The sequence below is a fragment of the Emys orbicularis genome, chromosome 4 (assembly GCF_028017835.1).
Source record: "Emys orbicularis isolate rEmyOrb1 chromosome 4, rEmyOrb1.hap1, whole genome shotgun sequence".
In the NCBI taxonomy this organism is placed as follows: domain Eukaryota; kingdom Metazoa; phylum Chordata; order Testudines; family Emydidae; genus Emys; species Emys orbicularis.
The window spans coordinates 131,608,776-131,633,707 of NC_088686.1; the positions used below are offsets into that span (position 1 = coordinate 131,608,776).

The window sequence follows — 24,932 nt, forward strand, 5'->3', positions numbered from 1 at the left end:
GGGTTAGGCAGCAGCAGCAAATTACAACAGTCCTTGTGCTAAATGATTTCCTGAATAATGGGCCAGATTGAAAACTGCAGGCAGTAAGAAAGCAAAGCGTATGCCCTCTCTCAATGTAATCCTGTAAAAGACACTCCAAGACCAAGGTGACAAATGCCCTATATTTCTTATAACAATAACCACTAAAAGATCTGCATATGCATTAGTCCCAACAGTAGCCAATGGTATAGTTTGCTATGCCATCTATATCTTGCTCTTTCTTCAGATGTGTACAATGGTCTCTATAAATAAGATCGCCCCCTTTTTTGTTGTACAATTTTTATTGTATAAAATCTAATGACCGGATCAAATAATCTTTATTTAAACACTGACCACTAAAGTATTGAAACAATTTAATGTTATAGTTTATTTCCTGTAATTCACAAGTGAGCATGCACTAATAATAATAATAATAATAAAAAAATCTACAGTTGAGGTTTGCAATTCACATTTCATTGCCAAAAAACAGGCCTTGAAATTCCAAAGCACAAGAATTTTCTAGCACTAGTACAGAAAGCTCTCACTCTAAAGCTAGAGAATACACCACACTGACAATTCAAATAGCATATCTTCTGCATACTAAATACTTTGACACACATGGGCTCCCCAAAAGCAGATTTCTGGACAATTCAGTTCTTCTGTTCCTTACTCCTGGGGTCTACTCTCCTCTATATACATGCATTTTAGCTCCCATTAATGTCCTGTGAATACCAGGTAATTAGATTATATGTTCATTTTAAACGTTCAGAGGCACTGAACCAAATTAATCTCTTCTTTGAGTCACCGATGTCAAGGGAATCAAAATGAATATGGTCCAGATTACTTGTTAGATTTTTCAGGTCTGCTGCATCTTTTTACGCATCTCTTCCAATGCTGCTGCTCGTTCTGTTAATAGCCGTTTCAGTCGTTTTATTTTTTCATCCCTGATTGTTTCATCCAAGTCCGGTGGAGTCAAAGGGAAAGCATCGTCTCGAAAGGAACTTTCACTAGTCGAAACATCATCTTCGGAAGAAACTAAATCTGAACAGCATGTGTCTTGAACTTGGTTATCTTGAACACATGGGTCTTGCTCAGAGTTCCTCCCTAGAGACGATCCGATAGAGCCTGTGGAATTTTTCTGCTGTGATAAGACTGGTGTGGATGAAATACGCTTGTTAAGTATTACAGAACTGGTGCTGTTGTTTTCCACGCTTGGATTTATGGCTGATTTGACCATCATTTTCCTTCTCTTTCCATTTTCTGGCATTGGTGAGAGTTTTGCTTTTCTTTTTTTAGTCAAATCCTGTTCCAGGTCCACAATTATCTGTATATCAAGAAAAACAAAAAAACATATTTACACTAAATTGCATAGCATTTCAATGTTTTATCATCAAGGTAAATTAAGCACATACTAGAACAACTATTTGTTGTAGTTATCTGAGGTTACTGTGCTGAAATAATTTATTAAACGGTTTGATGCAATATGCTCCAAGGTTAAGGTTACCCATAAGTAAATAAATATTAAAAAGTATGTAAACCTGCAGAATCCTAATTCTGACCCCACACCAACACCAACAGAACAAGAGGAAACCAAGAGCTGATCCTATCTTCCAACAATGCACACCAACAACTGTGAAAATTGACAAGCCATCTAACTGAACTACATCACTGTTGTTGACTGACTGATTGTTACTTGCAGCAGTTGAAAAGAACCAGGTTATCTTTGCATCCTTGCCATAAATTACTACTGTAAGAACACACATAGGGCTTGTTTACATTTAAAATGCTAAAGTGGCAGTGCTGCTGTAGCACTTCAGTGTAGACACTACCTGCACTGACGGGAGAGATTCACCCATTGGTGTAGCAATCCACCTCCCTGAGAGATCATAGCTAGGTTGGCGGAAAAATTCTTTTGTGGATCTAGCGCTGTCTACGCGGGGACTTAGGTTGGCTTAACTATGCTGCTCAGGAGTGTGAATTCACACCCCTGATCAATGCAGCTAAAGCAACCTAATTTTCTAGTGTAGACCAGGCATAAGTCACCAGTTTTTACCTTTCCTCAACTGAAGCGACCACAAACAGGACAAACTATGCAGGGTTTAAAATATTCAAGTGTTGTCTTACTGCGACACTTAGCATACACATGTAGCTACTGCATTGGAAACAATTCTTAGAACTACATTAAATTAGTTTAAACTATATAAAATATTGAAAGACAACTGTACAGTGTGCAGCTTTCCTCTCCACTTCTGTTCTAATGTTATTTAAAATTCACTGTTGCTCCTGTGTGTCATTCACTGCTCATCATCCAATATTCGTACCTGAATGGGGAAGGGGTCCTGTGAAATTAATGGTTTGTAATCACATCATTGAAGACTGTATTATAAGGAAGACTCACAAGGGGACAGAGTTCAGGTTTCATGGGTAAACTCGGCTTTGGTGTCTCCTGGATTTCAAGTGCTTCACTGTGATACCTTAACACATTTTTAATGGGATTTCCTATATTTTTTTGAAGAAAGAAAACCCTCCCCAAGCTTCTACTTCCACTGGAGTCAATGGCAAAACTTCCATGGTCCACGATTAAGGACCTCAATTCACATCTTAAGTTATCTATGGAGCTTCATCAAATGAGTGTGAATAGGCCCACTTATGGACATTTTAACAATTGGGATAAAGCTTTCAGCATCAATGAAAGAAGCAATCAGATTAGTCCTCCCAAATCCAGGGAGAATATATTATTAAATCATCCTGTTGACCTATTCCCGGTAAACCATGATGTAAACATACCGACCAAGGTTTCAGCAGCTAGATCGGGGGGGAGGGGGGACAAACTTTTTGGCCTGAGGGCCACATCAGGATTCCGAAACTGTATGGAGGGCCGGGTGTAGTGTATTAAATTGCTCCCCATAGGAATGTGCTACTTATGGTGTACTACTTACGGCTGCCAGTGCTGGTGCTCCGTAAGTAGCACATTCCTACGGGGACCAATTTAATACACTACACCCGGCGGCTCTCGCAGCCCCGCCGCCCAGAGCGCTGATGGCACAGCGAGTTGAGGCTGCGGGGGAGGGGCTGGGGGCGAGCCTCCCCAGCCGGGAGCTCAAGGGCTGGGCAGGACAGTCCCACGGGCCAGATGTGGCCTGCGGGCTGTAGTTTGCCCACCTCTGAACTAGATTAAATACATTATGACATTATATATATTACACACACACACACACACACACACACACACACGCACGACAGGCTTCCTCCAAGACAAGACATCTAACAACGTTGGATGTGTGTTGGGAGCTACCTACTCTGCCTAATCAAAGGAAAATTCTTGGCTATCACAGAGATGCCAGCCTTGCTCTGAGACTTTTAAAGATGTTTATGAAAAAAATGAGGGAGGTTGCATGGACCTCTCTCTTCCCCCTCCCCTCCTTTATGGCCAACGAGGAGGCTCCCCCCATTGCACTCTTGTGTTCCCCACTCCCAAACAAAAAGAAGGGGAGGATCGACCCTAGGAAAGCTGCCCTCCTATCCTGCCTAGGGTCCTTAATTATCTTGGCCAGTCCTGGGGCCAGACCTCCCTGGGCAACAGACTCCCTCAGGGAACAGATGGGCAGGATCCCCTGGGAGAATAACATGAAGGGCAAAGGGGTCCAGGAGAGTTGGCTGTATTTTAAAGAATCCTTATTGCGGTTGCAGGAACAAACCATCCCGATGTGTAGAAAGAATAATAAATATGGCAGGCGACCAGCTTGGCTAAACAGTGAAATCCTTGCTGATCTTAAACGCAAAAAAGAAGCTTACAAGAAGTGGAAGATTGGACAAATGACCAGGGAGGAGTATAAAAATATTGCTCAGGCATGTAGGAGTGAAATCAGGAAGGCCAAATCACACTTGGAGTTGCAAATAGCAAGAGATGTTAAGAGTAACAAGAAGGGTTTCTTCAGGTATGTTAGCAACAAGAAGAAAGTCAAGGAAAGTGTGGGCCCCTTACTGAATGAGGGAGGCAACCTAGTGACTGAGGATGTGGAAAAAGCTAATGTACTCAATGATTTTTTTGCCTCTGTCTTCACAAACAAGGTCAGCTCCCAGACTGCTGCAGTGGGCAGCACAATATGGGGAGAAGGTGACCAGCCCTCTGTGGAGAAAGAAGTGGTTCGGGACTATTTAGAAAAACTGGACGTGCACAAGTCCATGGGGCCGGATGCGCTGCATCCGAGGGTGCTAAAGGAGTTGGCGGATGAGATTGCAGAGCCATTAGCCATTATTTTTGAAAACTCATGGCGATCGGGGGAGGTCCCGGATGACTGGAAAAAGGCTAATGTAGTGCCCATCTTTAAAAAAGGGAAGAAGGAGGATCCGGGGAACTACAGGCCAGTCAGCCTCACCTCAGTCCCTGGAAAAATCATGGAGCAGGTCCTCAAGGAATCAATTATGAAACACTTAGAGGAGAGGAAAGTGATCAGGAACAGTCAGCATGGATTCACCAAGGGGAAGTCGTGCCTGACTAACCTAATTGCCTTCTATGATGAGATAACTGGCTCTGTGGATGAGGGGAAAGCAGTGGATGTGTTATTCCTTGACTTTAGCAAAGCTTTTGATACGGTCTCCCACAGTATTCTTGCTGCCAAGTTAAAGAAGTATGGGCTGGATGAATGGACTGTAAGGTGGATAGAAAGCTGGCTAGATCGTCGGGCTCAACGGGTAGTGATCAATGGCTCCATGTCTAGTTGGCAGCCAGTTTCAAGCGGAGTGCCCCAAGGGTCGGTCCTGGGGCCGGTTTTGTTTAATATCTTTATTAATGATCTGGAGGATGGTGTGGACTGCACTCTCAGCAAGTTTGCCAATGACACTAAACTAGGAGGCGTGGTAGATACACTAGAGGGTAGGGATCGGATACAGAGGGACCTAGACAAATTAGAGGATTGGGCCAAAAGAAACCTGATGAGGTTCAACAAGGACAAGTGCAGAGTCCTGCACTTAGGACGGAAGAATCCCATGCACAGCTACAGACTAGGGACCGAATGGCTAGGTAGCAGTTCTGCAGAAAAGAACCTAGGGGTCACAGTGGACGAGAAGCTGGATATGAGTCAACAGTGTGCTCTTGTTGCCAAGAAGGCTAACGGCATTTTGGGCTGTATAAGTAGGGGCATTGCCAGCAGATCGAGGGACGTGATCGTTCCCCTTTATTCGACATTGGTGAGGCCTCATCTGGAGTACTGTGTCCAGTTTTGGGCCCCACACTACAAGAAGGATGTGGAAAAATTGGAAAGAGTCCAGCGGAGGGCAACAAAAATGATTAGGGGTCTGGAGCGCATGACTTATGAGGAGAGGCTGAGGGAACTGGGATTGTTTAGTCTCCAGAAGAGAAGAATGAGGGGGGATTTGATAGCAGCCTTCAACTACCTGAAGGGGGGTTCCAAAGAGGATGGAACTCGGCTGTTCTCAATGGTGGCAGATGACAGAACAAGGAGCAATGGTCTCAAGTTGCAGCGGGGGAGGTCTAGGCTGGATATTAGGAAACACTATTTCACTAGGAGGGTGGTGAAGCACTGGAATGCGTTACCTAGGGAGGTGGTGGAGTCTCCTTCCTTGGAGGTTTTTAAGGCCCGGCTTGACAAAGCCCTGGCTGGGATGATTTAGTTGGGAATTGGTCCTGCTTTGAGCAGGGGGTTGGACTAGATGACCTCCTGAGGTCCTTTCCAACCCTGATATTCTATGATTCTATGATTCTATGAGAAGAATGCCCCCTGTGGCTGCAGCTCTAATTGCTGTGTTCAAACCTGAGTGGTGGTGAGTGAGTCTCTATCTCTCTCTTTCACACACACACTTATATATGTAAAATGTGCAGGCTTGAAAAATCAGTAGATTGAAGCCTGAATTAGTAATTTAATAATTACATTAAAAAATCCAGATGATTACTGAAAATTAGGGAGAGCTGGCATCTGATATTATTAGTATTATATCATGAGAAAGCTTTTGATTGGGTAGAGTGGAACTATTTGGTGTCAGTCTTTGAACAATGTGGAGTTGGATACTGCCTTCTTAGATGGATAAAAGAACTCTTACTTCTATGAATCTTAATGTATTGCAGAATTATCAATCAAAATTACTGTACCACTGCAATTATTTCTCAGAAGAAATAAGAATGCCGGAACAACAGGGAAAAGCCAACAAAGCACTAGTTTTCAAAAGGCAAAGTAGTAGCAACTACTACTCCATAGATCTAATTCCTATCCTTAATAAAATAATGGAACAAATACTGACGGGGAAGTTGGTATTAATGAAAGGTGACAGAAGCAAGAGCAAAAAGCAGAACGAGTTTATAAAGAACAGATCTTTCCAGACAAATCTCATTGCTTTTTGTTCTTGTTTTTTAACTAGATGTACAAAATAAGTGACTGAAGGGACAAAGTAGATACATCACATCTGGATTTCAGTCAAGCAGTTTCTGAAGAATTTAAGCTTTCATTTAAAATTAAGTTTCTAGCTCTTGTGGTTGCGAAGATATTGTCCTATACGTGAGGAACACAGCCTGATCTTCCCTAATCTGCAGATTGTGTGATTCTTTAGCAAAAGGGGCTAACATGATAATTGGGGGTACAGACAGAGGAACATCAAGAAGGAGGAGGGAGATGTATATGGCATTGGTAAGGCAACTACTGGAATAGCGTGTCTAGTTCATGGACTCACACTTTAAAAAAAGGAAGTTGAAAACTGGAGAGGATTCACAGAAGAGGAGCAGAATAATGGGAGATGTGGAAAATATGCCTTACAATGACAGACTAAAATAAGCTCAATATATTTTTCTTATTGATGGAAAGGTTAAGAAGCAACTTGATCAGGGTCTACAGTTACCCACACAGGGAGAAAATATTTGATGTTAGAGGGCTCTTTAATCTAGCAAAGGCTTAAAATGATCCAGTTGATGGAAGCTGAAGTCAACAAAGTTCAGACTGGAAACAAGATGCAAATTTTGAACAGTGAGTGTAATTGAACACTGAAACAGATTACCAAGGAATATGGTAAATTCTCCATCACTTGAAATGTTTACATCAAGACCAGAGATAAAACAGTCAAAAGCGCCTAAGTGACTTAGAAGCCTAAGTCCTGTTTATTTCAAGTGAAACTAAGGGGCAGATGTACAAAGGAAATGAAGTGCCTAGAGATACAGAAGGTGTCTAATGGGATTTGTAAAAGAGCCTATGGTTAGGTGCCTGACTTCTATCAAAATTAAGCCTTGTCAGCTTATTGGCTGAGCTGTCAGAAGACACGTGAGGCCTTGACTAACCTCGGTTCTACTCTGCCCAGTGGTAAAGCCTCTCAAGGGTCTGTGGCTCTTTATGCTCCTTTGTTTCAGAGCTGTAACACCACTCACGTGGCTTCAGACATGGTTTTTGTTTGAATGAGCCATCAACACATGCCTGCTTTCCTTATAGCCTTGGCAATAAGCAACAATCCTCCTGGTAAAGGCACATGTATTTGGATGTCAGACCAAAAGGCAAGGATTTGAACTGTAGTGAAGTGAGCTGCCCTGAGAACAAACTCCTGATGCATGTGGGCACTGGACACATTGGGCATCCCTGAGATCAGCTAAGGCAAAGAAATCCTCTTAGTCCCTAGCTGCCAGGACAGAGTGGAGAGAGAGGGCAGGTCTACACTTACTTCCTGGTCCGGCTGTAAGCAATCGGTCTTCTGGGATCAATTTATCGCATCTTGTCTAGACGCGATAAATCGATCCCGGAAGTGCTCGCCGTCGACGCCGGTACTCCAGCTCGGCGAGAGGAGTACGCGGCATCGACGGGGGAGCCTGCCTGCCGCGTCTGGACCCGCGGTAAGTTCGAACTAAGGTACTTCGAATTCAGCTACGTTATTAACGTAGCTGAATTTGCGTACCTTAGTTCGAAGTGGGGGGTTAGTGTGGACCAGGCCAGAGACTCCATCTTGAACTTCTGGAAATGGCTGAATGTTCACAAAATGTATCCAACAGCGGTCTGACTGCTCTGGATTTTGGGGAGGAAGGGAGACCATAATTTAAACTGAGTTGACTCTTTATAGCAACTGGCCTGATGGGAACAGAAAAGAGGCTCCAACACTGATTAGATGATGCAACCTGTTGATGATATGATTTCTTCGATGAGGGATCATGAATGTGAGAAGAGAAAACAGTTGTCAAAGGAAAAAGGGTGGGAAGAAGGAGGGCTGGAATTCTGAGATATTTCCATCTCCACAAGACAAGAAACACTTATCTAACAGGATTGTGGGCTAACCCTCAAGGAGAGAGACAATTTTCTCACTTTGCCCAGCACCACTGACACCCTACCTACTAAGGAGAGGAGTCTCTTGATTCCAGCTGGATATTCCCCTGAAAGAACTAGACTTCACTACTGGTCTGCAAGACAAAATATGCTGGTATCTGGGTTTACTGTATTTAATGTGAGACTTCTGGATGTAAACATGTTGTTCTAATTTTTAAAAACAAGGACAATGAATGCATGTGTCAAGAATCTGAATGAATGATTTCTTCTCTAAGACCTCACTCAGGGTCAAGTCCGTGAGGTCAAAGAACTTAAAAAAATAACACTAGATTCTTTGAAGGTCAGGGCCAGGATACTCAGTCTTGACGAGAAGACTCTTCCTCAGAGGGAATACACAATCTGACAGCTGTTTGACATGGCCTGTTGTAGGCCACTGTTGAAGGTCATCCTGTTCCATGCCAACTTGAGGAGACAAGCAAATGTCTTGTCTGATTTAAGACTTCTGTTAGGTACTGAATGGCTACTCTGGATCATAGGAGACACAGACCTCAGTAAGCACTCGAGTGGATGCTATGATGGTGGCTATTTGAGGGAGAGTTTTACAAGCAAATAATTTCCTCCCACCTCCAGATTTTCACAGACTAAGTGAAAAAATGCCAAAAAACTCGTCAAGATAACAGCTCTGCCTGAAGTTCTAGCTGCTTCTTTGACGAGGTTAGTAACAAAAGAGGAACCACCGATGGAGGCTGTGAGAGGTGGTTTGAAGGAATCTGGGAGAAAAGAAGCGTTTTTAGTGAACTGAGTGCCATCTGCATGACAGATGAGTGGCAACCAACTGCCTGTACTTGTGGTAGCTACAGTCTGGAACTAGTGCTGAATCGCTAAGTATGCTATTTCCTCTCCCCTTTCCTTCACATTAATTTCACTTGTGTTAAATTGTAATTTAATTAGCAGTGAAATTCTACTTCTAAAAATGTAAGCATAGGCTATTGGAGGGTACACATCAAAATAAATAAACATTGAGATACCTTTTCCTCTTCACCATGGTCCTGCTGCTTAGCTATTATCGCCATTTCTTGTGGTAATGCACTCCAAGAATCATTATTCTTTTTAAAGTTATTCCTGGAGCACACACTTGCTTCTGATCCTGCAGGAGGAGTTCCAAAGGGAATTCTATTAAGGTATACTCTCTCCTCTTTAAAGAGACCGAATTTCTTTCTTAATTCCAGGTATTGTTTCCCATGGGGTTCTCTTTTGTGTTTGAGTTCAGTGGCCTTTTCTGATGAGCACACCTTTTCATTTTGAATCTGAAATAATAAGAATACAGTATATAAACAGTGATGCAGCCACTCATCAACACACCTGTGATCATTAAAACATTGACATTCTGGTAAAAAAGTGTTCATTAAACTTTAGATATTGGCTTACTTGGAGAAATTACAATATTATAATATGATAATTTGCCTTTTCATTGCCATGTTCATTTATTTATTTTAAAACAGCATATAAATTCAAGTTATCAAGTCCTGCTAGTATACTAACAAAGTGCTATGAGAGGCAAAGGTAGCCACTTATCCTAAGGTCCCAGAATTACCAAGGAACAGATGACTAAATAGGAAACATTTATCACAACAAGATTCTCCGGGATCACAGTGTGTTTGCTGGTGCCTACATTTCAAAGATGACTGATAATTCTAGAAGTTTTTGGTATTAACAGTCCTCTGTGCATAATTTTGTTGTAACCTGATGCCACTCTTAACCATCAGGGCCTGTCACACAACAAACACCTGTTTGAGCATGCACATGTGGGAGGAGAGAGGAAGCAAAACATCTGACACTATCTGGTCTCCACAAAGGCCTCAGGAACTGAGAAAGCTCTGACATAAGGGTATCACAAAGCAGACGACTGAAATAAATTCAGTCCCATTTTGGGCGCAGAGGTACATAATGAACTAAAAAACCCAAAACCAAACCCATAATTTGTAGCAGTGATTTAAAATACGTATAAAATGATAAGAAGTGTGCCTGGCTCATGTGAATGGTTGGGCTGGCAGAGGGGAGGCACGGGCCAAAATGGGACTAGAGACAAAGAAATGAAATAATATTTTAAAATAATGAATTTCTCATCTAGAGATCCTCAGCCTTTCTTAGTCTGCAACCACAAAATGGCCAAATACTCTGACTTGCCACTCACTGTATCCTACAATCCTTTGTGGGTACAGAAGATTGTGGGATTTGGGTCATGGTATTATTTTTTTGTGGGTTAAGGCTAAAAAAAAGTGTTTAGTGGCTGGGAAGGGTTGTTGCCAGTAAAATTGCTACTCTGTCTCCCTCAAAGTTTCTTTCTGCCTCACCCCACCCCACCGCCCAAAGGGAGTGGATCTCTCCCCCTCAGAGCACAACATTTACATATCTGGATTGGATCCCTCCCCAGCTTGGCATAGCAAGTGGGGACCAAGCACCTCCTCTTTCCCCATAATGCATTTGGCAAGAAGGAAACAACTCTTGCCTCTAGTTCTCCCTGCTGGCTGATCCTGGAACTGCTCCATGCTGCTAAGCAGAGTTCTTATCTCCACTCAACTAATCAAGAGCCCTGCAACCGAGGGAAATGCTGAGGGCTACAACACTCCCAGGCTGGGGAATAGCCTCATGTTCCCTCCTTTGCTTCTCCTGAAACCCCTTGCAACTTCCTGAGAGTCACAATCCACAAGCTAGAAAACCCTGCAATAAACAGTTAAGAACAAAACCCAGGGCTGTACTACCCAGTTGCCTGTCCCAAAGGGAACAGGTATGATTGGCGTCACATTGCATTGTTCTCTCCTCGTCCTCAGATGCTGTTCTTTTGAATGAGGGACTTAGTGGGACTGTGATGACATAAATAACTTAGCCAAGTATCATACAGCAAATATGACTTTAGTTTAGTATGGTAGCATGTCCCAGGATTACATGGTAATTGCTACTCGGCATCGTCCTGTTATCTTCTCTTTTGTCCTTGCTTCAAAACCCTTTCCTTCTCTCCCCATACCTGATCCATTCTCCTGTCAACGGCTTATTGCTATGTAGGAAGACTTTGACTTCCTCTACCAAAGCATATGGAGGTAAGTATAATTTCACCACAGGGCTAGAGAATCAAAGGTTCCCCTACATTTTTATTTTCTATCCTCACGGATTGATTCCAGGAAAAACACTACCAACTCTCACCATATGCACCTGAAGGACATGCTCCACCTGGAGAAGCTTAAAAAGGTGAAGTTTGCTACTGCAAGCAGGGGCGGGAGGTTTGCCCAGGAGCAGACGCTGCATCCTGGGTGCAATGAAAACATGTACAAACCTCACCCCAGCAACCCAAGCTACCCACATGAAGAGGGGATGACCTCAGCGAGGCATGGGGCCACGCTCAGATGAGGTATCACCTGAATAACCACCCGGTGAGGCAAAAAACTGGGCTGGAGCCCTTGACCTCAGACACAGGTCCCATAGTTTAAACCCACTCCCCACCAGAAAGGAACCGCAGGGAAGAGCTCAATAATCTGCTGCTCCCGGGGACAACAGGGGAATATGAAAAAAGAACGCCCTTGGATGGAATGAGACTACACAGAGGGATGGACAAAAGAGGGGGCCTGTAGGACTCCCCCCAGTTGATGGTCACAGGATGGGTCCAAGGGAAGGCGGTTGTGACAGTCTGTACCCCTATGTTCACCCCTTTATAAGACTATGATACATTTTGTACAAAGCATACTGTGTAAGGTATCATTTGAAAACTCATGATTTGCTGATCATTATTGTCCTGGTAAAGTATGTGTGGCAACGCTGTATGTAAAGATACAAGATTCCACCATATGATTTTGCCCAGGCCTTGTTCCAGCATGTTCTGGAAGGCAGTCACAAACAAGTTCCTGGCCACACAGACTTTCTGTCTCCTGAACATCAGTGGGAGATGATTCTTGAGCAAGAGAAAGGGCTACAAGAGGGCAGCGCCCCAAATCGTCTCTCCCTTGGTCGCTGCCCACGGCATCATCAACCCCCGAAGAACAAAGGAAGCCGCACTGGACTGGGGGAAGGAGGGAAGGGGAGATCCTGACTTAAAGAGGTTCAGCCAGTCCCTACATCCCTACAGGAAGCCTGCCCCAAAGCTAACCCATCTAAGTGTAAGTTGGCTGTGACAGAAGTAACTTATTTTAGGGTATCAGATAAGAGGAGGCATTGTGAAACCTGTATTAGACAAAGTCCATGAATAAACTCATGCCCCACGCTACAGACGAGTAGAGATACACGGCGCTTTCTGGGCCTGATGGGATACTATCACCTCAACTCTGCATCAATCACAGCTCCCCATACCCATCTGCTAAAAGGCAAAGACACTAATGCCTGGTGGGTTGAAACCTTGAATACTCTGAAGATGCGACCAAGCCAGGCACTGGTCCTTGCCAACCCAGACTTCCCCCGGGAGTTTATTTTCTATACAGATGCTTCCGATGTTTGCCTGAGAACGGTACTCTCCCAGGACTCTCCCAGAAGCGTACCCAATCTCATATTTAGGCAGGAAGTTGTTCCCCAGGGAGAGACTGAATTATTGAGAAGGAAGCTGTGGCTATCAAATGGGCTGCGTACTTCCTCACGTATTACCTGTTGGGTAGTCCCTTTTCTCTAGTCACAGACCATGTCTAGTCACAGCCGTTGCAGTGGCTACCCTCCATGAAGGACTCAACCTCCCAGATTATGCATTGGTATCTAGCACTCCAGCCCTATAGCTTCAGAGTGCAGCACCAAGCAAGGAAAGAGCATACAAATGCATTTTTTTCCCAGGGAGATGGGACTGGGGAGACTCTTAAGCAAGAAACCTTTCTGGACTTGAAGAGGGGTGGTATGTGATGGGTTACGCCCCCATCCCACTGATGGAAAGGCAGAGCGTTCCTGCACTCAGGCAGTGCCAATAAGGTACACCTACAGAACATGCTCCATCAGGAAAAGGGGAGCTTAAAAAAGTGACGCTCGTTACTGCGGGGAGAGGAGGGAGTTTGCCCAGGAGGAAAGGCTGCTGGGGACTGGCAGTGAGCTTCAGTAGCAAGGGGAGCCCAGGCCAGGGTAGTGGCTGCCCTTTCCTTTACCCCACACCCCTCTTCTTTGGGGGAAGACTGACACTGCAAGCCTGATATGGGTAAGAGGCCTTTGAAGGCTGCTCTCAGCCAATAACCGGTGGCAAGACCTGGGGAAAGTCAGCATGGGCTAGAGATATTTGGACTCAAAAGAGATCCTGGGAGTGAACTGAACTCCTGCCAGAAGTGGTGAAATTGCCCGGGGGGGGGCTCCCGTAGGGAACCCAGGGGCAAGAAACTATGGCAGAACTCAGGCTGAGGGTCAGCCAACTACACCCTATGAAAAAGGATATCAGACTATGTTTTGTGTGCATGTTTTTTATATTAAAGTCCTCACTTCTACTTATGCACTGTGACTTTTTAACCTTACTTTTTACTAAGCTCTTAGGGGAAGAAACTATCAAAGAAAGTCAACCACTGGCCTCTCTACTTGTGTCTTCCTCCCCTCCAGTTGGATATCGTCAGAGGTAAGTCTATGGTTGCCTGGCATCCACTTTTGCACCTGGTAGCCCAGTCCCCTTGGACTTCCAAGGCTTCAGCTGGTTTGCACAAATACCGTTATCTCACACTGCAGTGACTCTGCTGGTTCAATCTCTGTCTCTTGCAAAGTGAGCACAAAGCAGTTTCAAATAAGCATTCCCCTCTTTGCCAAATGCCCAGAAGAGGCTGGGACTTGGCTGATAGGAAAACAGACTGATGGGACAGGACTCACTCTTCCTTCCAGAAGGAGAGCTCCTCCTCGGTTCCATCGGAAAGGGAGCACAGCTTGGAATGAGGGGTATGGTTCAGTAGGAGTTTTTAGTTAGTTTGTTCCAGATTAAAAAAGGCAATCATTGGCTAACACGGAAGTAAGCTTCCCTTTCTTTCCTCTTCTCACATTTGTTCATTTGCATAATACAATCTTACTGATTAAAACCTTATTGCTTTTCTTTTTGGTTAATTAAGAAACATTTGGGGGGGCGGGGCAGCATGCTTGTTTAGAGAAAAATGTGATTTGAATGACACTGGCTTCAGTCACATAGAATCAGGATGTAGACGTAATTTGGTACAGATAAACGTGGGCACATTTTGCTGTAGACAGTTACCTTTTGTTCTTCTTCACTGAAAGCATAATGTTGTTTTGACTGAGGAGTAACAGCAGTTGCTGCTTTGGGGGAATGACTCTTCTCTTTGCTGTTACAATGCATGTTTTCATCCATCACCATTTTTTTAACTGGGTTCACTTCATTTGAAATCCCCCCTGTTGCGGACAAAGGCCTGCACTGGTTTGTAGTAATAATATGCTGATTCACACGTGGTGTTGCAAGCAGAGCGGGTGCAGGTTTTAAGTTCTTTCTTAAATCAGGCTGTGGAACAGGCTCTGTATTTACACTTGGCTTTGGATCCTTTTGGGTAAGTGTCATACCTTTATTTTTTGACAACACTAGATTTACCACCTTATTGGTTATCAGCTGAGAGGTGTCCTTTTTAAAAGGAGCATCAGTACCCGGAGAGGCTTGTTGGTCAATTTGGGCTGACAGAACATCAGACCCTCTTTTTGTCAGCAGATACACTTTCCCATTGTACATCACCAGAGCATTATCTTTAATAGGAGTGATTGTCTGGCTTCCACTAGGGCTGTTAGAACAGATTGGTAAAATATTTGCAGAATTTTTTTCTACATTCTTCATATCTGCCAAGGTTTTCAAGATCTTTGAAGCCATGTTATTTGATGACTTCACAGGAACAAGGTAAGGTATTGATGCCTGGGAATTTTCTTGCACAACCCATTTCATCGGAGTCTGCTGGCGCTGTTGGCCATCAGAAGTTCCCACCGGCGGAACAGAACTCTTTACCGTTGTTTGTGCAGTTGTCAGTACTAATGATTCTGATACTTCTGTGACAGGTTTTGGGCAAATGGTTTGCAAGCGCTTGGGAACTACTGTTTTCACTGTATTTACTGGTGACACATAAATAACAGTTGGTGTTTTTGTGGCTTCGGCTGTTCCAGAGGCATTTGTAGCGGCAGCTGCAAGTATTTTCTGCTGTACTGTAGGTGGTAAAGAAGAAGCTGGGACAGATTTCACTTCTGCATGAGCTGGTATCTGTAGGTGATGCCCAGAAGGCAGCACAGGAGATTTCACAGTCACTGGAAGATTTTTTGTGTTGACTAACACATATGCTGTATTACTCTGGTTAGATGAAGTTGACACAGCAACATTTTGCAAAGACAATCTATCAACTGAAACAGAATTACTCTGAACATTAGAAACTGGTTTTGTAGTCAAGCTCTCTTTTTCAGGGATCACGCTAACATTTTCCTGTTTATCCAACGTCCTTGTAAGAATGATCTTTCCAGGATTAGTGGACTTAAAAACAGGTATCTTAACAGATGAAGATGTGGTGCTATTGGCAATCTGTGTCTTAAAAGTAAAATGAACTGGACTTGATACATTCCCTTTAGTAGTATCAGGCACAACTGATGACTGAACTAGTGGCATAAAATTTCCAGAAGATTTAGAGATTGGGAGCAACTTCAGAAGGTTTTTTCCATCCGGCCCAGTCGTCTGAACTACTTGGTACATACAGCCTGCAATGCTTAAAAAACAAAAGAAGAGGAAGAAGAAAAGAGTAGTGTAAATGATCAGAACACAGATATTTTGATTAATTTGCACCAATTATTGTACACATACCATAGTCTTATCTTAGAAGCTGGCTAACTACAGAAAATAACAGATAGTCTTCAGTATTTTCAATGGTAAAACGTATGCTTCTCTAGTGATACACATCACTGGGTCAGCTGTTACAGAACTTTGTCACTTAGTTTGTACTCACGCCTAATTATTATATACTAGAGTGGCAGGGAATGACATTCTTCTCAGCTAAAAATCAAAAACCCCCAAATATCTTCCTCCTCTGCCCACAAGGCCCCTCTTTCTGAAGTATAACTTTTCACTATTCCTGGGAGAAGACATCACACCACCACTCTACTGCTCTTACATTTACCACTCCCCCTCCACATCCCCATCCACCAAAAAACTGGGGCACCGTGGGGGAAAGAGCATGACGCTGAATGTAAAAAGAGAAGATGAGATGTCTGCTCCTCTTTCTATGTTTCATACCTCCAGGACTCTGGAGAGAGGAGAAGCGAGAAGCAGGTTGTTAACATTCAGGCAGGGAGGAAAGGTAACTGCTGGCTCCCTGCCTGCACACGTGTCCCTAAGTGGGGAAAGCTACAAAGAAAGACAGACTTGTCTATTTGATAACTTATTCTCTCATTCAGTCAGGTCCACCAGTTCTCACTAGAGGGTATTTACTGCTCCTGCAGCCAGGGGGCTCAGTTTCCCTAGAACACCTGTCTGATCGTAATAACCACCGCATATGTATAGGGGTCTACCAAATTCGCAGCCGTGAAAATTGTGTCACGGACCATGAAATCTGGTCTCCGGCCTCCCAGCTGTGAAGACAGAGCAGAGAGCGGCGGCTGCTGGAGGGGCACCCAGCTCTGAGGGCAGCACCACTGCCAGCAGCAGCACAGAAATAAGGGTGGCATAGTATGGTATTGCCATCCGTATTTCTCTGCTGCTGGCAGCGGCACTGCCTTCAGAGCTGGGCACCCAGCCAGCAGCCACTGCTCTCCAGCCACCCAACTCTTACTCCTGGGGGAATTCTACGCCAAAAAATTAAAAATTCTGCACACAATATTTGAAAATTCTGAAAAATTCTGCATATTTTATTTGTCAAAATAACACAATATAATCATGCCAGTTAGAATTATTTTGGTAATTTATTTCAAAATATCTGTCAGCAAGTATGTCTGTAACAATACAGACAAAAAAAAAAAAAAAAAGATTCTTGTGGTGGTGTTTTTTTTAACAAATAAATTCCTTACTAGGCATATTAACACACAACTTTGTGTAATTCATTTAAATTACAATACAGAACTGTATTTTCTGCACCTATCAGAAGCAGTGCAAAGACTTGGTGAAGACAGGAGTAACGGAGGAGCTGAGGGAGAGGGAAGGAGCCTAGGAGAGAACCTGGAAGGCGTTGGGTGTGGATGGGAGGTTTTTCTTTGGGTGGGTGGGGGGATTGTTAGGGTGTTGGGAAGCCTCCCCCATGCAGACCCTGGCTAACCCCAAGCCTCTCCCATTCAGTCAAGCACATCTGCCCCTGTCCCCGCACCCCGATGGGTCTCCACAGCCCCCCTCCCCCATCCCCAGGCTCAACGCTGTCACCCCACAAGCTCCTGGGCCCATGCTCCTGTCTGTCCCCTCCACTAGCCATTCTGAACCCACCTATGACCCCCCAGCAGCCCTGTGTGCCCCACTCAGTCCTAACCTGATTCTGCAGGCAGGGTGCTGTGATAAACTTCTACTCCTAGGGGAATTCTGCAGCACTGGGCATAGAATTTTATATTTTCCAGCATAAAAACATTTTGCCTAAGAAGTGCTGCAGTTTTGCCTTTTGCTCACAAGAGGCCGCTGTGGCACCAGAGCTGTTCTAGCGCCACAGCAGCCCCTAATGGGCAAAAGGCGGAACTGCAGCAGTTCTTAGGCAAAATGTTTTTTATGCGGGGGAAAAACAAAATTATGCGAGACATGAATTCTGCATGTCCGCAGATGCTCAAAATTCCCCCAGGAGTAACTTCTGAAGGCAGCACAGAAATAAAGGTGGCAATACCACAACTCCCCCTACAAGAGGCTTGCAACCCCGTTTTGGGTTGGGACTCCCAGTATGAGAAACGCTGCAGACAAATCACACATTTTTTGTGGGTTGGTCATGGCATAAATAGCAAATTTTGTGGATGTCTAACACATCCACAAAATTTGCTATTTATGCCGTGATCAATCCATGAAAAATATGTCATTTCTCCACAATTTAAGTAAAACCCTACATATACTTAGTCTGATCCATTTGGCCTGAGACATTCTGACTCTGGGTCTCAACCCCTCAGACAGCACAAAAAGGCTGGGGGAACTTATATAAATAAGTTTATGTAAATGTCGAGAGGGCCTTCAGTTATTTAAAAGCTTGACCTCCTTGCATGTGAATGAGACTCGAGGAAACATAATGGCAGATTAATTGCCTGATGGAGATAGAATCAGAGCCATTTTAGACAGGTATTTGGAGTGAGTGTCCAGAAGCACCTTTACCTTATGGAACATGGTGTAGGGAGGATCAGTCCTCAGGCCCGCATCTCAACTAACTCTCTGGGTTCATGTTATGGCTATGATTAATTCCACCTTCAGAGAGATGACACAGAAAATAACCTGATAAAGGTGCAAACAGGGGCCCCATTATCATTGTGAGAACACTACTCAAATCCAATGGTAGAAGGGACTCATAAACCAGAGGGAACACATGGAGCAACTGTTTCTGTAACTTGGTTACTGAAGGGTGCATGTAGACTGTCAGCACACTGGAGGGCTGAAAGACAAGATGGCTGCCATGTGGAACCTGATTGATCTCAATGAGTTTTGACTGTTTCAGTCATAGTTGATAGTCCAAGTCCACAACATGAGGGATTCACTGAACTGGGAAGCAGGTTTTATGGTTCTGATATCAGTTCTGGAAGTTTTGAGAACCAAAACTGTGAAGAAATCCAGCCTGGGGTAATCAACAGCATCTTGGTTCTGTTCCATTTGACTTTGTGCTTCAACAGCATCATGGGGCATGCATAGAAGAACTACTGACCCAGTTAAGATGAAGGGCCTCCATCAGCAATGCTGAGTCCAGCTTGCTCTCAAGAACGTATGGAAGTATGTAGTATTCTGTTTCTGGTGAGTGAGCAATCTAGCTGGGCCTTCCAGCCCTTGTGGAAAAGGATGAGTCTTTGAGGGATCATTCATGCTTCCAATTGTAGTATCTGCTCAAGAGGTCTGCCAATATATTGTCCTTTCCTAGCAAATATAGAGCCACTGGGGTGATCCAATAGTGGATGCTCCACTCCCAGAGTCGGACAACTTCCTGCCACAGCTACAGAGGTCAGGCTCCCCACTGGTGGTTGGTGCAATACATCATCACCATGGTATTGGCTGGATGGTTTTACCCTGTAGAGCTTTCCTCACTCTGAAATCTAGAAAGTTAAGCTTTCAGCTCCAGCACTTTGATATGAAACCTCATTTCCAAGGATATTTTATGTTCACTTTGCCACAGTCTAAATGTTGCACTCCAGTACAGCAGGTAGAAATCTCTGCAGCAGCTCCATTTAAATAAATAAATAAAGATTTAACATTTCCCCCAATATATTTTTGAATTGACAACCCATATTTGCAGTGTGGAAGTTGTGAGTGGAAAACGAAGGTTTTATTAGCTGAGTAGGACACAGATGGGAGTTTTGGCACCAGAAGATATGGTAAGTACTTCATCTAAGTGTTTTTGCTTAAATGACCCCAGTGAAACAATTAAGGTGGACACTTAAATAGCTGTCGTCACGTTTCAGACTAAAACATCCTATTGAGATGAATGGGGTCACTTTACACCTCCCAAAGCTATTGTTCATGCAGACTCAGGAAGACAGCATCTGACTCCTGGGTCACACGCAGGTTTGTAACACATGGATCATATTTTGAAGGTTTCTTTCATGACCATGTGGTCTAGAAATTTTCCTCCTTTAAACGTAAAAGCTTAGATTCTGCAACCAGGAGCAGAATTTGCAGAAAATTCCCTAGCCGTGGAACTGCTAAATACTTGGGGCTCTGCACATCTCCTGTGCAATCCACAGGCACCCCAACCCACTCTCAAAGTGACTATTAATGAAAACAGGAAAGGAGTAAGAATGAACTCCATGATAGGCATGCTCCTCCTTCCTCCACCCCAGCAAGGAGTTATGGCTTTGTTTTTTTGTTTTTAATCATCCAAATGATCACGAACAAAGGAAGAAGCAGATGATAGAGGCATTAACGATAGCGAGTATGCTCTGGACTCTGCATATCTGCTGGTCAGAAAGAAGTGAACAGGTGTTTGCACCATACCCCTAATTATACCCGTGGAACCCTGTGTAAGAGGAAGGCAAAAGGCAAGCTTCACCAACAGATACTGTTTTCTAGACAATACCAAGCTTGTACTGTAGAGGTACACTTGTCTTATAGACAAATCGCTAAGGAGGACTAACAAGATGTAGCATTACAAGACATTGAAAGCTGAACAATGGGGAAGGAAAGGAATTTTCAGTCAGACAGTTTAAAAGTTCTGTTTTGTTTACATCTGTTTAACTCATACATTAAACAATTGGGAGAAAAAGCAGTCTTTGTTAAGATGTGACACTTCTTTTGCTTCAATTAAGGGTTGAAAAAGCTCACTATATACACTGGAGATCACTGATGAGTCTTCTATCAAAACTAGGAAAGACCTGGACTGACATTTCAAATGTTTTAAAAAAATTAAAATTATTATTTTTTTTTTTAAAAAGTCTCAACCTTTCTTTATACATCATAAAGTGGGGGGGAGCAGAGAGTAAAAGCCATTTTTCTCCATATTGCAGATCTCTCTTCCTTTAGAGAATATGATTATGAATTATTTTGTATATTTAAATGGAATGATGAGTCACCAGTCAGTCCACTCACATGTGAGTAAATGGGAATCTATTTTTTTCAATGAAACTTAACTCTTTTAGTAAAGAATTATCCTCCTATAATTCAAGCAGAGCTTAGCAGCTCTGGCATTGCTAAAGGAACCGGGAAGAGGACCTACCTCCAGCTACTAATTTTAGTTTTATGCTTCTTAGTGACATTGTTGATAAAGAAATCCTTAAAATGAGTTCAACAGTTTCAGATTTTTGAGTTTTGCTACATTTCACTCCCCCCCACCACCTTTTTTTTTTTTTAAATAAAAAACTTTCCCTAGTTCTTCAATAAGCCATCCCAATCTCTTACTGCCATTTTACTGTAATTATAGGGTGTCTATTTTCCCCCTGGGGTCATGACTCTTGACAATGCACTACATCTGGAAAATAAGCCAAACCCTTGAATAGAACATGAAGGTGATGAACTTCCAGGAAGAGAAGCAGTGATAAGATGGTTGAAATCGTCTCTAGAATGATCCATCCAACTTCTTCAGTATGAAATTTTGGAAGAGAGCCCAGGTGTAAGTGTCCTACCTTTTTTCACCATGTCACGGGTAAAGGAAACTGACATAGGGATGCTACCTTTACTGAACTTAAGAGCCAGGCTTTTTTTTGTTCAGGTGTGACAATACGCATGACAATTTTTCTAAACTTCCTGTTCAGAAATGGGAGTGGTGGGAAGGCAGCAGAAAATGCTTGAACGGTCAAAAGTGACCTGCAAAAGCAGAACAAAATCTGGGTTTGGGCCATTTTTTAATGCTTTTTGTTGTTGTTTTTGATATATAAAGGCAGTCTGAGGATCTCCCTATCAAAATATTTAAAATCCTGATTCTTTCTTACCTTAGAATAAACAGGAATGTCAAATGTGGTGGTCCTAGAGTTCGCCTATTATGAACTTTCTCAGCCATTAACTGAAGGGGAAGGGTGTTGAATCCTTAAGAACCTGTTCTCCCAAATGTTCATCCAAGCATGTATGTTAATAGGTGTTCTTTCAATAGTTATTTCCCTCTCCTACCCCCGTTTGAACAAAAGTAACATTCCCCTCAATCAGGGTTAACTAGCATGGCATCTCCACTATAGTCTTACCAGCTCTCTATGCTATCACAAAAGGCAAGTCCTGAATTTCCAATGTGAAAGACATAAAGAAAAAATATTACATGCATCTCTCTCTGAAGAGGAAAAAATTCAAAACAAGCAAAACCAATACCATTTCAGGCCTGCATGATACCTTAAAGAAACAAGAGGACAGTTTCCCTCCTTATCTTTTAGCTACCTATTAGCGTGCCTTTAACCCCAGTCATCAAATTGTTCATTTTGTGATCCTCAGTGTGAATAAATCCACTAGTGGACTGCTGACTCTCTACAATGACACCATGATTCTGGCCCCATTCTCTTAACATGTTGACTCTGAAACCTAAAGATGACAATCTAATGCATATTGTAAATTGGAAGTGTGTGGACAGAATAAAATAAATTGAATATAAAAAACAAACTCCACAAGGAAATTAATTGCGTATTTTTGACACTCAAACCTATAGCTAGAAAAAAAAATCAGAAATTGCAGTGGAGGCTACAGGAGCCAGTGATCTTGCTCCAGAATTTAGGTCTGGCTTGTTCTTGAGAACCTCCAGCTTGCTCTAGAGTACACAGGGCTTTTGCTTTAACCAGATGGTTCTGGCAGAAGCGTAACAAATCCTTTTCTTCTTCAGGATTGTGAGGGTGAGAATGTCTTCTAACTTTGGGTACACAAGGCTTGTAGAATTGGTGACTTTTCAAGGAGTTGCTGACTGCCAGAACAAGAATGATTATGTTAACTTCTGAACCAAAGCTGCGCCAATCACAGGAATTTCCAGTGATCTTCTTAATCAAACATTAAATGTTAGAGATACACAGAAATAAGAAAGCCTATGAAGCCATTGCTGCAATTCCATGTCCATTTTAAATCTTGATACTATGCAGCAATCTAATTTCTAAATCTCAGAGGGTGTGAAGAACTTCAGATTTCACAGTCATGATTAAGAACAAGTAGAGTCCAGGTATCATTCAGACTGTAGGGCATTTTCTACAGACTCAAGATTCAATAAGTAAGCTCTGTTTTCACAGCTGGTTGCTTTTCTGGATATTTTGAGGTCTGGAACCAGACAAAGAATGTTCTTTGTGAATAGTTACAACTCTAAAGTGTATTCCAGCTTACCATTTTCCAAACTCATCTGTTTGATAGATTTTGCCTGTTCCATAAGAGTTCCACAGGAAACAACCTGTCCTGATTCACAGTCAGAACCTGATTCTGAGCAAGAGAGCTCCTCCTCACTGTTTTCAGTGAAACGGTTGATGCGAGAACAGGCCCTAATGTGTTTTCTCCATTTTTTAAAATGTATTTTAGACATCATGGAGTTTCCTCAGTTGCCTCTTGGGAGAGAGAAAGAAAGACAACAGTGTTGAAGGCTAGAACTGCAATTAGCGGAAAGTAGGTAAACTTTCCTTACTGGAGAGATCAGTGCATCCTAGATCTTTCTGTAACCTGTAGGGTAGGGATTCTGTGACTCAGAAGCTGCATGTCACTCAGTCACAACAGCATTGCAGCTCTCCTTTCATAGAGCTGAATCATTAGGCACTCCTCTAACAAGGAGCTACCTAGAAGACAAACTAGTCCTGGCTTAGTTATTGACAGTGATGAGCTATTTCTAATGACTGTTTAGATTACAATTATTACATTGCACTGATTAGATTCGGCTTGCTCCCTTAAAAAGGTTCTTAACCCATGCCTGCAAAGATACTGACTGACCAAAAAAGGCTCAAGTGGGAACAAATAACTGCCCTTCTCTATATTAGTATCTAGTATGGAGTACAAGACCACTCAATCTCAGAGGTGTGAAAAGGGGAAGGTTTGCTCTGATTCCTGCTCCTGTAGGAAACCATCTTTGGCCAACTGAGAAAGATTTATTGCACCTGTAAAGCCACTACCCATTCCCTTCCCTGGGAACAGCCCTGCAGCCAGTCCTGTCTGCATAAGAAGAGACCCTTCTATACCTTTTATTGGGAGAAACTGAAAATGGCACAGACCTAATCTGTGTGATGTTCATGGAGGAAGGAGTGAAAGCAGTGCTTGCCCTTCTCCTCACTGATGGCTGCCCCCTTAAGACTTTTGGGGCAGTCTTTATCTAGTTACACTATTGGCTTAGATCCCAATCAGTCTTTCAGGAAAATCGTTGCCTATATACAGAGAAGGTCTTCTGACATGATGCACCATGCCAATGATGTCTTTAAGGGACTGACCTAGAGCAGGGAACCATAAACTGGCTGCCCAAATTAGGGAAGTTTTCCTTTGACAAAGCAACTCTGGCCACTAGGAAAAGCTGCCAAATCAAAAGCAAAATGCAATTTTACAGGGGAATAATGTGCTCTTTGTTTAACTATGGAGGCAAGACCAGGTCTTGTGCACACACACTCTGTTATTCCTCGGTAGCTGAACAGAGAGAAAACATGCCACCTGCCAATCCAGCATTAGGGTAGAGCAGGAAAAGTAGGCTACACCCCCCGCCCCATCCTTCCCTACCCTAATCCGATTCCCATTCCTTTCAGGATCCAGTGCAAATGTCTCCCCCTGTCCTCGTAAGCCTCCATGAGCCTAACGATGATTGTTACTTACCCGGCTTCACACTTCGCTTTGAGAGTGCCTGGGAACCCCCAAACTCGGTTCACCCCAGTGACAAGCAACAGCCCCCCCCCCAGTACCTCGGGGTCCTGGTCCCCCTCCGGTGCGGCCCTAGCTCAGTGGCAGGCCAGAGCAGCTGGCTGGTGCCAGACCCTGCAGTGGCTGCCGTCCCCAGGCCCAGGGCTCTCTCCGAGCGGGGGCCAGGCTCCGAGGCTCCTCCCCAGCCCCGGCCCAGGGGCAGCGGTGGGGCCGCTCTGCCGAGAGGCTCCAGCCCGCAGCCCCTTCCCCGGGTACTGTCCCGCGCTGTCTGCGAGCGGCCCCGCCGGGAACCTCTCGGGGGCGGAGGTCGATACTCACCACTGCGCGGC

At 43.7% G+C, this 24,932-nt stretch overlaps 1 protein-coding gene across 1 annotated transcript; it reads right to left on the reverse strand.

Moving 5' to 3' along the window:
* Window positions 1–390: 390 nt before the first annotated feature.
* On the reverse strand, window positions 391–24,932 carry LRIF1 (ligand dependent nuclear receptor interacting factor 1). Its single transcript, XM_065403598.1, has 4 exons — window positions 24,922–24,932; window positions 14,449–15,940; window positions 9,296–9,574; window positions 391–1,342 (listed from the first exon to the last, which is right to left on the reverse strand). Exons 2-4 carry the CDS (start codon window positions 15,925–15,927, stop codon window positions 875–877), a joined length of 2,226 nt encoding a protein of 741 aa, XP_065259670.1. The 5' UTR covers window positions 15,928–15,940; window positions 24,922–24,932; the 3' UTR covers window positions 391–874.

Bases quoted from the DNA above. Each gene is read 5' to 3' on its own strand.
- LRIF1 (XM_065403598.1), bottom strand. From the start codon at position 15,927: ATGTACCAAGTAGTTCAGACGACTGGGCCGGATGGAAAAAACCTTCTG. The intron at 9,575-14,448 runs GTAACTGTCTAC...TTATTATTTCAG, and splicing joins TCAGTGAAGAAGAACAAAAG to ATTCAAAATGAAAAGGTGTG. The intron at 1,343-9,295 runs GTATCTCAATGT...CTTGATATACAG, and splicing joins ACCATGGTGAAGAGGAAAAG to ATAATTGTGGACCTGGAACA.